This window comes from Mauremys reevesii, linkage group 1 (assembly GCF_016161935.1).
Source record: "Mauremys reevesii isolate NIE-2019 linkage group 1, ASM1616193v1, whole genome shotgun sequence".
In the NCBI taxonomy this organism is placed as follows: Eukaryota; Metazoa; Chordata; order Testudines; family Geoemydidae; genus Mauremys; species Mauremys reevesii.
In genome coordinates, this window is record NC_052623.1 from 263,028,242 (window position 1) to 263,046,634 (window position 18,393).

Sequence of the window (18,393 nt, forward strand, 5' to 3'; positions counted from 1 at the left end):
CGGCACGCAAGTTGATTTTCAGTGGCACTCTCACTGCCCGGGTCCTGGCCACCGGTCCAGGGGCTCAGCATTTTAATTTAATTTTAAATGAAGCTTCTTAAACATTTTGAAAATCTTGTTTACTTTATATACAACAATAGTTTAGTTATATATTATAGACTTATGGAAAGAGACCTTCTAAAAACATTAAAATGTATTACTGGCACACGAAACCTTAAATTAGAGTGAATAAATGAAGACTCAGCACACCCCTTCTGAAAGGTTGCCCTCCCCGATGTAAGGTCTCGGAGCATGGGCTTTAGCCTGAGACTGCTCGTCTACACTGCAGTTGTATAGCCCAGCTGCCTGAACCCCACAAGCCTGAGTTAGCTGACCCAAGCCAGCTGTGGCCATGCCACAGGTCTTTGATTACAGTGTAGACCAGGGGTTCTCACACTTCACTGCATCGCGACCCCCTTCTGACAACAAAAATTGCTAGATGACCCCAGGAGGGGGGACCGAATCCTGAGCTCGCCTGAGCCTGTTTGAACCCTGCCGCCCTGGGCAGGGGGGCCAGGGCCAAAGCCAGAGCCTCACCATTCTTGGAGGAGAGGGGGAGGGGCAAAGCCAAATCCCAAGGGCTTCAGCCTCAAGCGAGGGGCCTGTAACCTGAGGCCCCCCCAGTACACACACACTAGGTGCTGAAGCCCTTGGGCTTCAGCCTCAGGCAGTGGGGCTCGGGCTTTGGCCCTGGGCTCCAGCAAGGCTATTACAGTCCTTGGCGACCCCATTAAAACAGCGTCACGACCTGCTTTGGGGTCCCGACCCACAGTTTGAGAACTGCTGGTGTAGACATACCCTCTGAGGCCTTTAATATATGGTGAACACGATGGGAGAAAGATCTTTTCCCTGAAACGCAAAATCAAATAGAGACATTGGATATTCAAAAGGAAGGTTTAAGTAAATACTTCACATGTGTAGATTGAAACTTTGCAGTCACTCTTTCCCCTTTACTGCTAAGAGCTGTAATTATCTGATGTAGGAACCTTAACTTTATTTACTACTTCAGGTTATTTAAATTCTCAACCTTAGGTGCTAAGGTAAATCTAAGGGTACGTCTACACTACGGGATTATTCCGAATTTACATAAACCGGTTTAACAAAACAGATTGTATAAAATCAAGTGTGCGCGGCCACACTAAACACATTCAATCGGTGGTGTGCGTCCACGGTCCGAGGCTAGCGTCGATTTCTGGAGCATTGCACTGTGGGTAGCTATTCCGTAGCTATCCCATAGTTCCCGCAGCCTCCCCCGCCCCTTTGAATTTCCGGGTTGAGATCCCAGTGCCTGATGCGGCAAAAATCATTGTCGCGGGTGGTTCTGGGTAAATGTAAATCAGTCACTCCTTCCGCTGGGAAAGCAACGGCAGACAAGCATTTCATGCCTTTTTTCCCTGGATTGCCCTGGAAGATGCCATAGCATGGCAATCATGGAGCCTGTTTCGCCTTTTGTGACTGTCACCGTATGTGTACTAGATGCCGCTCACAGAGGCGATTCAGCAGCGCTACACAGCAGCATGCTTTTGCTTTTGCATGATAGCAGAGATGGTTATCAGCCATATTGTACCATCTACCATACCATAAATTGGTAATAAGATGATCGTGGCTACCAGTCCTTTTGCACTGTTCCATTTGCTGCTGTCATAAGTGCCCCTGGCTGCTCTTAGCCAGGGGCGCAAAAGCCAAAATTGGGAATGACTCCCTGAGTCAATCCCTCCTTTTTGGTATCTAAAAATAGAATCAGTCCTGCCTAGAATATGGGCAAGTGTACTAGAGAACCACTGTATCAGAGAGCACAGCTGCTCTGTGTCAGATCCTGCAGAAATTATGAGCTGTATGCTATTCACAGGGGGTGCTCCTGCAACAACCCCACCTGTTGATTCCATTCTTCCCTCCGCCTTCCTGGGCTACCATAGCATTGTCCCCCCACTTGTGTGATGAAGTAATAAAGAATGCAGGAATAAGACACAGTGACTTGTTAGTGAGATATGAGTGGAAGGCAGCCTCCAGCTGCTATGATAGTCCAGACAGGACAGTAAGGAGTGTGTAGGAGAGGAGCCCAGCATCCCTCTGCTAGTTCAGGGGCACTTGAATCTTTTCTTTACACATGAAGGGTGGGGGCTGATGGAGCTCAGCCCCCTGTTGCTATGACGACGATGGTTATCAGCCATATTGTACCATCTACCAGGAAACATTAGGACCAGGCGCCCTTGATCGACCTAACAGATGCTAGTCATCATGGTTACCAGTCCTTTTGCACTGCCCCATGTGCCAATAGGCTGATGACGAGGACAGATACCAGTCGTATTGTACCATCAGCCAGCCATAGCGTGGAGGGAGCAAGGATGTTGGTGTTGAGTGCTGCACCATCACGTCTATCTGCAGCATTCAGTAAAGATAGGGTGACATGTAAAAGAGTCAAGAGAGGATTGTTTTCCCTTTCACTTCTGGGGGTGGGGGGGTGCGTAAATTGCCGAGCTATGCCCTGACCCACCGCGGACACTGTTTTTGACCCTAGAAGCATTTGGAGCTCAGCCAAGAATGCAAATGCTTTCCAGAGACTGCAGGAACTGTGGGATAGCTTGAGTCCTCCAGTCCATGAGCGTCCATTTGATTCTTTGGCTTTCCGTTACGCTTGTCACGCAGCAGTGCGCTGAGTCCCTGCTATGGCATCTGTCTGGAGATATTTAAAAAATGATTTTGAATTTCGTCTTCTGTAACGGAGCGCTGATAGAACAGATTTGCCTGCCCTTACAGCGATCACGTCCGCATCGTCCATGCGGGAGCTCTTTCTTTATTTTGATTTTTAACTGCATCACCACCCGTGCTGATCGGAGCTCCACGCTGGGCAAACAGGAAATATTCAAAAGTTCGCAGGGCTTTTCCTGTCTACCTGGCCACTGCATCCGAGTTCAGATTGCTGTCCAGAGCGGTCAGTGGTGCACTGTGGGATACCGCCCGGAGGCCAATACCGTCGATCTGCGGCCACACTAACCCCAATCCGACATGGTAATACCGATATTAGCCCTACTCCTCTCGTTAGGGAGGAGTACAGAAACCGGTTTAAAGAGCCCTTTATACCGATATAAAGGGCCTCTTAGTGTGGACGGTTGTGGCGTTAAATCGGTTTTACGCTCCTAAAACCGGTTTAAACGCGTAGTGTAGACCAGGCTTCTGTGATTTTGCATTTAACATATAGAATTTATTAATGTAGTACCATTGGCTAACATAGTGCTTCATAGATATAAGAAAATATTCTCCCTGTCATGAAGAGTTTAGTCGAGGGTACCCAATCCTGCTGTCTTCAAAGCCTGGTATTTGCCAGGTATTGCCCTGTATTTCAGTGGGAGAAGGGCTAGGGTTTAGGCATTAGGATCTCTCAGGATCCTAAAGCTTGTAACAATCTTGTCCTCAGCTGCTTGAGTTGTGCTTTTGGAGAACTCAGCTGTTTCAGGAAAATCACTTTTAATTTGGAAACATTTAAAAAAAAAATCTTCAGATTGATTCCAGAGAGAGATTTTATTAAATGTCCTGGTGCTCCTGAAGCACCACACTATTAAAATCACTCAGGCTGCTGCTGTTAAAGCTACTAGTCTTTAGACTCCTTGTTGAACTGATAACCTACAAGTTAGACCACATCAAGGTTGTGAATTTAAAATGACTTTCTGAAGTTTACATGCTTCTGGTTTTTTGGTGTGATTCATCTAAGATGTCAGTAAAATGGAAGCCTGATAATATTACGATGTTACGATTTCCAGTGACTTTTGACTGTGCATAGATCATATGCTTTGGGCAGCCTAGATGGGGTATGTTGGTGGAAAGATGGCAGATGAGAATGGGTGGCTCTTCTTGTTGGGAGAGAAGTGAGTGGCTGGCTCTGTGCTTGCAAGGGAGGAGGCAGTGGCATTATGTGCAGTTCAGAGGTGACAGTTATAATTCAGTTTCATTCTGCACACACAGAAATTAAATTATGCAGTAGACTCCAGAATGTCTTAGCTGTGCTTGCTGATTACCCAGTTTATTCAACAGTACAATGCTTTGTATGCTGGGAACTACCATTTTTGGCATTCAGTAGCTAGTGCATTTTTAGTCTTTCTGACATTCGAGTTGCTGTAAAACAGAATCCCAGAATAGGATTGCCAAGTTTTAGAATTTATACTGCTTGTTTGAAAAACTAATCGTTGTAAACACTGACAATGTATCATTTAATGCAAATTTAGGTATTTTGGGAAACCACTAGTGTTTACTGGAGGAGGTTGGGAAAGCTGTGAAAACAATCAAATAGCAGAGCAAAAAAAAAAAAACCCTTCAGATCATGGAGGACATCTCCATAATAGACAAAAGGCAGAAGAAATCATTGTATAAAACGTTAAAATACGTGGAGAGCATATATGAAGAAGAGGAGGGTTTGGGAACCGATAAATAGCAGCAGTGTTGAATAGTTATTTTTATACCATGGTGTTTTATCCCAATCCCCTTGGTATGTAACTCGTGTACGCACCTGTAGGCTCTTCATTTTAGTGATTATATCTTTCTGTGGGTGGACAGGGTTTGGCACATTGCAGGAGCAACTTGAATATAGACAATAAATATGGAATTAGATGAAGACTTGCATAAATTGGGGATCAGTTGTCCATGGCAGCAAGGCTAGGTATCTTACAGAATAACGGGAGATTAGATGTACATCAGAGAGCGTACCAAATCTAGCTCATCTCAGATCTACACCATCAGAAATGAGGGAAAGGAGTTTCAGCTGCAGCCAGAGGGGAAGCAGGCAGTTCCTGGTAGCTGGCCGGGAGTCACTGAAAGGAAAGAACTTGTCCCAACTCTTATCTGCAATAGCTGTGGTAACTGTCTGCTCCCCCTCCCTGCTTCGGTCTGACCATGCCAGCCATGCACCACCCTCAAAATCCGTATTGTTGGGGTTCTTTCTAAAAGTACTCCATGCAACGGCAATCACACACAGCATCTTTCTTCCCTGCTCCCAAGGTGTCCCTCGGAGGGAGGGCTGGGGAGGAGAAAGGGGATGCTGTTTGTACAAGTAGAATCCCTAAGAGGGTTTTTCCGGTTCCTCCTTCTCTGAGGATGCCTGCTCATGCATTGGAGTCTGGGGCTGGATGTTAAGGCAGTCAAATTTCTATACAGCCATCGTTTTAAATCTTGAAAAGTAGTTGTCAGGAAATCAGGAAAATCACACCTTAGTGGTGGTTGATCTCATGAGATACAATGTAACCAGGTTGAAAAAAGGATTTTAATCAATAAATGGCTAGTGCAGGCTCACAATTTTGAAAAGAGAAGTATGGTGAAGGAGAAAGGCAGACAAATCAAAAAAGAGTAGGTGTGCTGGGCCGTTTGTTGATTTGATTTGAAATTACTTCTAATCTGGTCTTCTGTTCTCTTCTAATGAAGAGAAACAAAGCCTTCTCACCAAAAAGTTAGGTACTGAACATACAGTTTTTATCCTTTTTAGTAAGCTGACATTAGTAAGCACTGATGACCTAAAATGCATCATTTTTTGGTCTGTCAAAAGAGGAAAAGTCACTCACTATTCATTCTAAAACCAGTTTTTTTGTGTTTTGCAGCTTCTTTCCCTTCTCTTTGAAGATTTGTTCAAAAAATTTAACTCTGAAATGAAAAAGATTGCTGATCAGGTAATTCCAAAGCAGAGAGCAGCCCAGTTTGATGTAGTGAAGCATATGCGTCAAGATCAGATCACCAATGGCATGGTAAATGCCATCTCTACTGTAAGTGCTATGTTTTATTGCTGCTTGGTGGGGTTTCTCATCAGCCTTAGTAGGGGGTGTGGTGGCTGGGATGAAGGGGTGAGTTATTTTTGTCCTGGTGGTTCCAGTATCCTTGGTCCATGAAAACAAAGCTATTAATATTCTTTATAGATTCAAGTGATAAAACTCTCATGAATAAAGCTCTAAGAGCTCACTAAGAGGGAGATGATAATCAACATAATACATTTACATCAATGTATACTACTCTGAAGTCCTACTGAAACAAACAGTGAGAACTAAGACATTTTAAATTATCAAAAAACATCTTGTTTACGTCAGTGATTCATGGTGAATACTTGGCACCTAGATTTAGCTGATGTCAAACAACAATATTTGTGATGGAGCTGGTTGAAAAATGCAGAAAAAATGTTGACTTTTTTTTTTGGCAAAAAATAAAATAATAGTTTCAAAACCTCAAATTTTCAACCCGCTCTAGTTTGTAAATTGAGTAAAACCGAAGATCTGCTACAGCTCTGGACCTTTTAAAGGGACCATGCTTCTTTTTGTTCACTGGTGATTGCAATTAAGAGTAATGATGCAGTCTACTGGTTTTACCAGGGGACTAGGATTTCTGTGTTCTCTTTCTGTCTGATGTTGACTTATCCTATAAAACTGGACAAGCTGCTAGGTGCTTTTTTAAATACTATTGATCCAAGAACTAAAGAAGTAATTAATTTCAATATGTACATGTAGTTTACTCTGGAGCCCATGTATCTGTTTTCTGTTGGTTAAAAGGACCTGGGCTCAGAGGTGAACCTTGTTCAGATGTACAACTCAGAAGTTCTGAACAACTTAGAGTTGCTTAGGGGAACTGGGTGAAAGCTGGTAACAAGATCAATTCTATAAGCTTCTTAGGGTGTTTTGATCTCTAGTTGCTTGCTGTTTTCCATCTCAACAAAATTCAAGTAGGTACTTTTTATTTTTGCAAAAGCACAATGAGGTTCAGATCTGGAGTTGCATCAGTTTACCCAACTGTAAAATGAGGTTGCTATGAGGGACACTGAGGTTTAGCTAACAATAGTGAAGCATTTGAAATCCTTGAATTAATTAATTCTGGTTTTTTTAAAATTGATTAATTCAAAGTAGTCTAACAGTTAACTTTCAATACATATTGCACAACCTTTGGAATTCTTGGTCTTTTTTTTGCTTAGCATCAGGTTGAGTTTTTCTTCAGTTTTTAAAAACAAAATTGGCACTACAAATCACGTGCAAAAACATCTTAGTCTGTAACTAGCAGATTCCAATTATAAAGCTAATCTTGTGTTTAGTTTTGAGTGTAACAAATATAGTTAAATCTTATAATGCCAATAACTTAAAAAAGACTGACAGATCTGTCTTCTAAATCCTAATGGCTTCTTCTAGCAGATGCCAGTTTTTGCATTTGGGCTGACCGAGATAAATCTGCCAACTATTCAGTATATACTATAAATTCTTCCTCCTTCCACTGTCTTAAGAATTTTTTTCCCCCCACTACCACACAAGCAATTAAAAGCCATCTGCTCTGAACAATTGGAAATAATTTCCCAGGAATAATGCTCATTGTATACTCTTCAGGAAGCTAAACAAGTTCTGTTTCCAAGACTCATGTTATAGTAGAACAAATCTCACCAGAAAGTTTTTAAGGATAATCCCTGAGAACATGGAATAGATCAGCAGATTCATAATTACACCCACAACATGTAGAAGAATCCATAGCATTCCTGTTTCAGCCATCTGCGTGGTGTTCAGTGATGCTTACTACAGACTTTATATTTAGTTTTCCAAAAGTAAAAGGAGGGGTGGAGGAATAAGTGGAACATGCAGTAATTTTACAGGCTTAAACATTTCTAAATCTGTATGTTTGCAAGCTCTTGGGACAATGAAAAGATATATCGTAACCAGGAGTCTCTTTACTCTGAAAGACCATGCTTTTCTTATTTGTTATAGGAATGTTATTGTACTGTTTCATCTACATTTACATACTGTCACCTGCCACTCATTTTTCTGGACAGTGTTAGGTTTGCATAGTTTCTAAAGGTCCATACAACTCCTCAAACTAGGCTGCTTCTCCTTCATTTAAGTGCCTGCCAAGAGAATTATTCTTCTCCAGCTCAGGTGAGGATGAAGAGCAAGAATACACAGAGTGGGCTATTAAGATCAGATCCTGGAGAAGAACAAGTAGTGACTGGATTAGTCAGAGTGACCAGAATTTGAGGTTGAGTCAATGGGACTCTTCTTCTCTGTAGTAGAAAGAGTGAGGAAGAAATACATGCATTCTAAATGGCCAAAGGCTTAAGGAAGCCAAAAGGTGGAACATATGCAGTCACCCTTTCCTCAGTAAGGTTTTGCTCCTCAGACAGCTCATTCAGTGAGGAGAAGGTGTTGTCTGAATAAGAGTGCAGGAGTCTGCTAAAGAAACACAGGAGTATTTCTTCCTGCCTGAAATGTTCAAGTCTGTGAAACACAGGGTAATTGTGGCTCTTGGCCTCCAAACTGAGACTGAGGAGTTTAATCCTGTAGCCACAATGTGGCTTATTCTGTATTGCCCAAAGTACCATGAAATGCCATTCATGCCTCTGTGGAAAACCTCATTCAGAGACTAGGGACATCTAGAAAAGGATTGCCTAATACCAATATGGCAAGTTTTGTGCACTTCAGAAGGAAAATATTGCTCCTTTATTCTACTCAAAGTAGATGTAGCAGTGGTGGCCCACATCCAAGACTTCATTCCTGATGAAGGAGGACTTCCTCCACAAGGACCTTATGGATTGTAAGATTGTGCCTTACTTCAAGCTTCATCAGTTTCCACATGCTTCTCCCGGGCAGCCATTGTCTAAATTAGGGAACTGAACTAAGATCCCAAAAGACAAAATAATCTAGTCTGATCACCAAGTGTCCTGGTCATGTCCTTCATCACAGCCAGGAAATAGCTTTGCTCTTCGGAGATATGTAGGCAAAGTAGCCACAAGGTTTGGCTCAGTCTTCTGGACAGTGAGAAAATGAATAACATAGTAACAACTCTAACTTTAAGAAGCCCAACAAACCACCCTCTGAAGTGATTTCAGGCAACTAGGTCCTAAACTAAGTCAAGAATTTCTTTTGCTAGCATCTACTGAAAGAATTCCCCAGAAAGCACACAGGTTTCAACAGAGGGCAATCCTGAGGAAGATACAGCAGAGAAGGATATGTATGCCAAATTTCCAACTAGCTAGTCCTATACCAGACAGCTTGATGACAGCTAGGGTAAACAGACCTACATAATTAGTGGTGGAATCTTTCTTTTCAAAATGGAATAGAACATGCTATCTCCAACAAGTGGATTCTGGGAACTCCCCACAGAGCTTATGTCCCAGACCTTGTGCTGAATTTAACAGGTTTATATAGTCTCCAAAATCCAGGAATTTGCAGAAATGCTGCAATCTGTTCTTTGCCATAGAATACCTAATGTCAATAGAGAGGTTGGAGTCTGTCCAACAGGGGAACAAAGTAGGCTCTTGGTAATATATCTTTGTTGGCCCCAAGATATCAGAGCAATATTGGGCTTGAAGTTCCTTAGCAAAATATTAAGTATTTGAAGTTCCACAAAGACATTCCATTCCATAGCTGCAGTAATCCCGAGGATATCATGATGTTGATAGACTTGACAAAGCCTATATGAAAATCACAGTTGAGATTCCTCTGCTTCTATTATGACAGACCATATCAATACAAGACACACATCTGATTGGACTCTTTTCTGCCCCCAGAGTCTTTAAGTAAGTAGACCTCTATAGTGTTGGTATCTATTTTGACCTATCTGGGATGACATTCTCATCAAGCCAAATGCAGGAGGGACTTGGAGCTGATTATGGAAACCAAGATAAAACTTCTGTTAATTCACCGATTTGTGGTCAGCTGCAAGGAAAATGCAGTCACAGTTAAAAGTTCACCAGCAAGTACTGTTATATATCAACAAAGACAACAGGTTTCTGCCCTAAGAAGAATTCTTGGAGACCAAAAGATCTAGTGAGTCAAACACAGATGACAAAGGAATCAACTGTACATAATCTGCTCAGATTATGAAGTGTGGGTCTCTCGTCCCCATAGATCTTTCCAAGTCTTACTTGACATCATTGCAAAAATTCATGCTGGATCACTGGCTCCCTTCCCACTCAAACATGAAGAAGAATCTCTCCCTACTTGAGGGTATGACTACACATCAACTGGGAGATGTAGTTCCCAGCTCAGGTAGACATACATGCGCTAGCTCAGCTCGAGCTCGCGCCTAAAAATAGCAGCATGGCAGAGGTTGGGCAGGATAGTACTCTGGCAGTGAGCCCAAGCCACTGCCCATGCTGTTGTGGACACACTGTTTTTAGCATGCTAGCTCTACCCAAGCTGAGGCTTGCACCTCCCAGCTGCTGTGTAGACATACCCTAACAGACTGAAGAGAAGTGGATGGGGGAAATGCAACATGTACATGGTGATTCAGGAAAGAGCAGTTAGTCCAATGCAGGACAGCAATTGCTACCGATGCCAACCTGACCCAAACTGTTCAATCTAGGTGTGGTAGTCACAACCAGAGGGAAGTGCATCAGCTAGCTTAAACTCTGTTTGATGTTTGCTTCCAGCGACTTCCCTCTCTGAGGTATTACTAGTGATACTCTTGCCAGAGATTAAGAAATTGGTCTATTTTACTGAGAAAGATTGAATGTTTTGTAGTCGTGACCTTTCCTAATTCTGGGGTAGTTTTCAGCACAGCAAGCTCAGGTTGTAAATTTAGATCATTGGTCTCCTTCAGGCAAAAGTAACTTGTGCATAGTTGCATTAGTGGTACAGTGTTTTTTCGACATGGTTATAGCAAAGGTAATCATTTTCAAACTTAAAAACTGGGACACTTCCGTGGTGTGGTGGTTCTTCTTTTCTTTTTTCTTTTTCTTTTTCTTCTTTTTTTTTCTTTGGTTTAAAAGACTCCTATAAAGTACAAAAGTACATTTCTTCAAAAAATAAAAAAAATGTCCTGGTGTTGCTGTTGTCAGCTTCCTACTTGACAGCAACATGTGCGTATTTGCCAAGGTGGAGGATTTCCCCTCCCCCATCCCTCCTCCTCCCCCCCTCCCCCCAGTATCTTGGTGTTATGAATGAGTTTATCATATGACACGGAACAAGTATTAATATTCAGTTGATCAAAAGAACAGCTTTGATGGTGTCTACACTCATTTGACTTTCCTCTTCAATCCAAGCACTTAATCACACTGAATGTTCATTCTCCTGGAATGTTTCTGGTAAACACAGAACAAATTCTGTTTGGTACAGTGTCGCAGATCCACAGGATCAGTGCTATGCCCCCAGTTTTTGAACAGTCTCTAGGACATTGGTGTGCAACCTGCGACCCGTCAGGGTAATCTGTTGATGGGCCGCAAGACCGTTTGTTTACATTGATGGTCCACAGGCACGGCTGCACGCAGCTCCTAGTGGCCACAATTCGCTGTTCCCAGCCAATGGGAGCTGTGGGAATAGACTATGCAATTTAGACCCTAGCTTGGGGAATATCTTTAGATGCAAATAAGGAAGTAGAAGGTTGTTTATAAAATGCACAGCATCTGCGATGCAGAGATCCTCAACTGGTTTGTCAGAAATATTCTAAAACAGTGATACTGGGATGGAGGCTCAAAAGCTGCAAGTGGCTCTTTTTAACGTGTCTCCTGCAACTCTTTGCAGCACATGATGGTAAAACACTGAGGATTTAATTATTAACCAATCAGGATGCTTTTACTCTATTAACCAATTATAGTTGATAAAATAATAATACTTGGTCAGTCATTTTGCTGTGAGAATAACATATATACATAAAAATAGTAAATAAAACAATGAATTCCAACTCCTGTGGCTTTTTTTGAATAAGGTTGATTGCTAATTTGGCTCCTGACCCACTGAGGTCTGAGTGTCACTACTCTAAAAGAAATATGAGTGGTCAGGATAAGGGGTAAATGATGGTAGCATTTTGAAAGAATACATGTTTTCTTTGCTGTATAGGGAAATTGGTCACTGAAAAGATTCAAAATGGACCGCCAAGGTGTGACACAGGTGTTGTCCCGCTTGTCTTATATATCTGCTCTGGGAATGATGACAAGAATCTCTTCTCAGTTTGAAAAGACAAGAAAAGTGAGTGGCCCCCGATCTCTTCAGCCATCTCAGTGGGGTATGCTTTGCCCATCAGACACTCCTGAAGGAGAGGTAAGGAAATTGCGTTTTATTTCCCTCACTTTTCCACTCACCCCCAACACCCAGGGAGGCAGGCACAGTGTCTTTTGAACCAGACAGTCCTATATCAGAAGATCAGCTTTGCTGACAATGTTACAGGGAAGAGAAATTGCCCTTCATTACCCCAAAGGGCTGACTTCACAACTCAGGTGAAGCTCCCAGTAGCACCACAAGTTCTCCTAACCCTCCTGTGAGATCAGCACATTGTTTTACCTACTTTGCCCTATTCTAGGATCTTTTGCAGTCTTTGGCTGATGCTTGAAGTTCAGTTTCTTGCTATACTGCTCTACTTCTTCCCCATCCACAAAGTCATCTCCATTCTTTCCTTCTTCCCTATACTCTCACTTTTTCTGTTCCCCAAGGTCTATCTCCTTTCTTTCACACAGTGGAGGAAGGCCGGGTGCTTTTGCTCCTGGAGTTGGGGACAGATAGCTGAGTTGTCCCCTTTCCCAGTGCTTTCCATGCTTAGCTGAGCCCCTCTCCCAGCTCCTGCTGCAGGATGCAAGGGAACACTGAGTGCCCAGCTTGCTAAGCCTCAGCTTCCTGCTTACCTAACATCCTAGATTTGGCAGGCCACCCCTGGGAGACTGGTAACTTTTTCTCTTTTAAAATTCACAAGTTGGAGCTGCAAGTAAGCACCAATCCCCACCTCTGCCACAGACTTTCTGTGAGACCTGGAGTAAGTCATTGACTCTTTCTGTGCATTGGTTCCCAGTCTGTAAAATGGGAATAATTTATTTGTTTTACCTATTTAGACGTTAAGCTCTGTGGAGCAGGGACTGTTTCTTTCTATGTGCGTACAGCACATTGCACAATGGAGCTCTGAATCTTGGCTGCTGCCTCTAAGTATCACTGTCCTAATTTAAAAAAAAAAAAAAAAAAAAAGGTTGAAAGGGGCATATTCAGAGACACTATTGTCTATTCCTCCACTTCAAGTGAAGAGCTAAGGGACATGGGGATGTCCCGTCTGATCCCCAACAAAGTCCTCTCTCATTGCACTCCCCATTTCTTGTTACGGCAGACGTCTTTTTGGCTGAGGTGAGCTGGGTGGGACTCTGTATGGAGCTCTTCATCTGGATTTGCAACAGAATGACATCAGGCATCGTCTTCTCTTTGGAACCTCATCTTGCTTCCCCTACCAGCCAGGGCTGAAGGGTTCAAAGAGTCTTAAACTCTTATCTCTTTATGCTATAAATGGATGTGTCTTACTATTGTGAGATTGCCATGTCAGCCTGAGCCTTAGACTTTCAGAGAAGAGGTTATTGTAAATAATTTGTGAATATTACAGAAACTGCTGTAGTTTAGTGAAGAAATTTTTCTTCACTAATTCTTAATGCAACAAAATCATAAAACTATCTCACCAAACAATTGATATTGGGAGTAAATTGTTCTGATACAATGCCTGATGGGAGTGTTGGACTTTCCAGCACTAGGAGATAAGCAGGAAGAACCATTTGCATTAAATAGGTGAAGTGATTTGCTGAAATGTCCAAGTATTATATAATTTAAGATGTTTATTTTCTTAAAGCTTACTTTACGGCATATGGGATGTCAGATACCTTCATATGGACAAAACAACTTTTGTTATGATTCCTTTAAAAGCTGCCATTTTAGCGCTGTACTTTTTTTTTGGTATTGACTACAGTGAATAATATAAACATACATTTGGCATCCTAACAAGTTATTGTCACATTGGTTAATTCTAATTTTACCAGTGAAACCCTAATCTTAAATACATAAAAACAGACCTACATATAGATAAAAGAATGGATGAGTTTTCAGCCATACTAAAGGCCTATATTACGTATTTTCAAATTCTTTAATAATGCTGAGTCATTTTTTTTCTATTGTATTTCTTTAAATGATGCATTATTCTATTTCAGAGTAACTTTTACATGGAGAGATAAATAAGGTCTATTTTATACCTTATAAGTTTAGCACCTTTCAAAAAAATAAAATTTGATCTCAATAGGAATTAAAATAGTTGCATATATCTTGTATTTTACATAATTTAATACTACTACAGTGTAATAGTTTGAAAAATAGCTGCAGCTTTGCAGTCACACTTTTAGAATTCAAAATTGAAGATTTTGCATTTAAAAACATGGAATTTCAGTGTGATGATTAGAATGTACTTTCTATTTGTTTTTCTTCTCAGATCCTTTTATAAGCCATTTTTTCCCAGAGGGAATTATTTTGTATCCAACCTCATTTCTATCACTTATGTTGTAATACACGTTGTACATACTTACAGAATTATGTTAAAAACAATGCAGTTTGTGACATCAGTATATGTGCTTTGGAATAACTTGTTCATATTTGTTTTTTTAGGCTTGTGGTTTGGTTAAAAACCTAGCTCTGATGACTCACATTACTACTGATATGGAAGATGGCCCGATTATTAAATTAGCCAGTAACCTTGGAGTAGAAGATGTAAACTTACTATGTGGAGAAGAACTTTCATATCCAAATGTGTTCCTTGTCTTCCTTAATGGTATGTAACTTCCCATTGGTCTTGCTCCATCTTGACACAGCTATGGGGGGGCAAACTTTAAAAACTGTTCAGCATCTTTTTTGATCACAATCAAGTGCAGATGGAGTTTTTCATGTACCAATTTCAAGTGCAAATGTTTTGATATCTACTTCACTGCTCCTACCGCTAAGAGTTGACAGTCCAAATGATGGCATTTAGTCATCTGTAGTTGTTGTTTATGCCCCAAAAATTATGACCACAGTTCATTGTGGCTGCAGAATTTCTGGCACAAAACTGGAGGCTGTGTTAAAGCCTCCTTAAATATTGGCTCTTAAATGGTACCTAACAGTACTGTATGAAACATGCACAAGGACACGCTTTAAATTCCACACTGATTGTGATATTATCTGGAATGTAATGCTATGCAGGGTTTGAAGTCCTAATTTTTATTTTGTTATAAAGTTAGCATTACTATCCTCTTGAAAAATATTTTTATCTTTGTTGGGGAGAACTCCAATCCTAGAATCATAGAAATGTAGGGCTGGAAGGGACCTAAAGAGGTCATCTAGTCCACCACCCTCAGCACTCCCTACACCATCATGGATAGTTACAAAAATTCACCTAGGAGAACAGGCCAGCTTCTTTCTTTTTTGCACATTGGATGGACGTGTGTCTTTAAAAAATGTATATTATGCACATACACATTATTGACTTGGAGTCTGTTGTCTAAATCCTCATTTAATATCATATCAGTCTCACCATTTGTGATACTAACAGATTAAAAGGTATGAAATAAAATTGCTCTTTGTCATTCATTAACCACTTTTCAGACATCCAGTATTTGGTCTCTTTTGGTAACAAAAAGGCCTCATTTATATTTTGAATTCAGGGTTTAGAAGATGGAGATAAACAAAAAAAGTTTTTTTGTTTTTGTTTTTTGTACCCTGTCCCGCTCTCCAGAAAAGATTCCTCAAGAAGTAAAATGACTTCCTTTGCTTTTCTGTGTGTGTTTTGTAAAGGCTAATGAACCATGCACATGTTACACTTCACCTAGATTATAAATGGGGTTTTATAACAGAAATGCTGACTCAACCTTTACTTTTCCTAGTTCACAGGTTCTGTGGAATATGGTAGCAATGTCTTTTGCAGAGATAAGTAGCATTCCTAAAAATAGAAAATACACAATTAAATGAAAGCAAAATACTTTCACTATTAAATCTACAATTTTGCTTTTTTCAGTGCTTAAAAATTTGACTTGCAGACCACTGACACATGTTAGATTTGAACCAGTGACCTACAAAGAAAAAGGGGTCCCTATCCCATTACCAATCTCTAGCTATTGTTTGTTCATTTAAAAAAAAAACTGCTCTGAATTCCAGTACCTGCACCATTTCTTTTTATGTTCTATGATGATCTGAATTCTGCTAGGTCTTTAAAAGTACATTTTTACGCTATTGTCTGCAGAGATGATGACAAAATGCTTATGTCCATCCTTATTCAGCAAAGCAGTTAACATGCATGCTAAATGCTTTGCTAAATATGAATGATTTGTTGAATTGGGTCTTAAAAAGGAAGTTCTAGTGCTATTGTGTGCAGTTACCTTAATGTAAATATTGGGGGGAGGGGGTTAATTTCTTAAAAGTCATCATAAATATTTCTGGGTTAGTCCCTCCCACATACTCTTGCCAAAGAGACCTTGAGTTCGAGTCTTCAGAAGCGTTACTTACCTGTACATAAAAAGGCGAATTTTGTAGGCATACTGAATAGGAATTCATTAAAATGAAACTGGAATGAGCACATCATTTTTTGTTCAAGATGCTGTGGAGAAATTGATAGAAATATATTGGTAGGGTTGGTAGACAATTTTTGAATGAAACTGTTTCTATGGAAAAGTAGATATTTTGAGCAAACAAAAATTATTGTGGAAAGTGGCTGTGTTCCTTGAAAGAAATTGGTGGTGGTTTTTTGTTTTTGTTTTGTTTTGTTTTGTTTGGAGGAAAAACCTAAAATTTTCAGACAAAACCAAAATATTTTGGGGGTTTTGACTTGAAAATGTTTTGGCTTCTTGATGAAAAGCTGAAATTTTTCAGGTATGTCTACCAAGCAATGGGGAGTGAGCCTCCCAGCCCGGGTAGACAGACTCATGCTAGCTCTGCTCAAGGTAACACGCTAAAGATAGCAGTGTGGACGTTGCAGCCCAGGTGGTGGCTCAGGTTAGCTGCCTGAGTCCAAGCTCAGATGGCTAGCCAGAGCTACTGCCCTTGCTGCAATGCCCTCATAGCCTTGCTTGAGCTAGCGCACTAAAGATAGCAAACTCTGGTTTGTCTCTATCTGGTGTGGGAGGCTCATTCCCAGCTGCAGCATAGACTCACCTTATAGGTATTTCCTGTCACGTTTAAGAAGGAAAGAAGCTCTAAACTGAAGAGAATTTTGAAGCATATAAAACATGTTCGTTTTCTTGAACAGGTAACATCCTTGGTGTCATTCGAGACCATCCAAAACTAGTTCACACGTTTCGGCTAATGCGGCGAGCAGGTTATATCAATGAATTTGTTTCAATCTCCACAAATCTTGCTGACAGATGTGTCTACATTTCCTCTGATGGAGGAAGATTGTGCAGGTAAACTTCTGTGATGACTGGGGGACCAGCCAGACTAGTAAGGGATTCTGTCACTGCCTGCCCTGCCCCTGTAACCTTGGGGGGCCTCTGTGCTGTGCAGCTATGGCTCAGGTCTCTGAACCAGTAACCTATCCACAGCATAAGGTCTCACCCCCTAGGCTCTTGCAGGATGACACCAACAGTCCTTTCAGTCCCAAGACTCCCCAAATTCATCCTCCCTGAGTTCTTAATTACCAGACACTTGAACTGTTCCTCTCGGATTTGTTACTCCCAAAGGTGTGAAACCAGCCCCCCAGATACCAGCTTGTTTTGGCATACATATTCCACACCGTTTACACACCAGAGACCTGCTTGGGGTGAAAATCAACACAACATTTAATAGAAAAACCACAGATTCAAAGATCAACTAATAAAGGAGAGCAAACATGTACAAGTAACACAGAAAATAAACATAAAGACGCAACATTAGGCTTTACACTTCCTTATTAGACAAACTCTTTTCTAATATAAGTTGCCTCGTGCCTTAACCGTTTCTCAGCATATCCCCTAGCTATAGGAAGGATCCAGTGTTCATGGACAGCCTCCCGCCTTGAGACTGCCCCCGCCCCAAATTCTGGATTTAAAAACTTACCCTCCCCATCCATGATGACTCATGGTTATTCAGTGTGGGAAAATTCCCTTTTGGCTTGATAGCCAGGGTGTCTCCATGTTGTCTCATTAACTCTGGTGGTCCATCATTGTTTCTTCTCGAGTTGGACAATGAATGGTTACTTGAAGCTGGTTTCATGTAAACATCTGGCTTGGGGAGATCCCCTCCCTGCCTCACTACTTACTCCAACAACAGCAGGACAGTTTTAGTACAGATTATGAGCACAGTTTTCTATATTCATAAATACATAGATTCATAACTACATTCCGTATGTATATCTCCTAATGACTATCAAGTTCAGAACATTACAAGCTTTCACAAGACCTTACTTGTATACTACAATAATACAGTATGCAATCGTTTAGTTCACTTGCTCATTTTGGGGGTTTAAACCTTTTGTTCTCCCCCTGGGGTTATCTGGACCTTGATTGTTACAACTTCTCACCAAAAATCCTTCTAAAGAACATAACTTAATTATCCATTACATATTGTGTGTCTTTTAGGATCAGGTTTTCAAAGTTGCCTATGGGGTTTTAGGCACCCAATCCCCATTCCATTTCAGTGGGCTTTGAGGACCTCTTGGCTCCTCTGAAAGTCTCAGCCTTAA

At 41.2% G+C, this 18,393-nt stretch overlaps 1 protein-coding gene across 2 annotated transcripts in view; it reads left to right on the plus strand.

Annotated features, from left to right (window-relative positions):
* POLR3B (RNA polymerase III subunit B) overlaps positions 1–18,393 on the plus strand; it is a 130,622-nt gene that overhangs the window by 44,423 nt on the left and 67,806 nt on the right. For both annotated transcript variants that reach the window (XM_039514457.1, XM_039514467.1), the window contains exons 13-16: positions 5,622–5,783; positions 11,817–12,017; positions 14,376–14,538; positions 16,984–17,137. In XM_039514457.1, the coding sequence (XP_039370391.1) occupies positions 5,622–5,783; positions 11,817–12,017; positions 14,376–14,538; positions 16,984–17,137 (680 nt within the window). The remainder of the gene's footprint in view (positions 1–5,621; positions 5,784–11,816; positions 12,018–14,375; positions 14,539–16,983; positions 17,138–18,393) is intronic.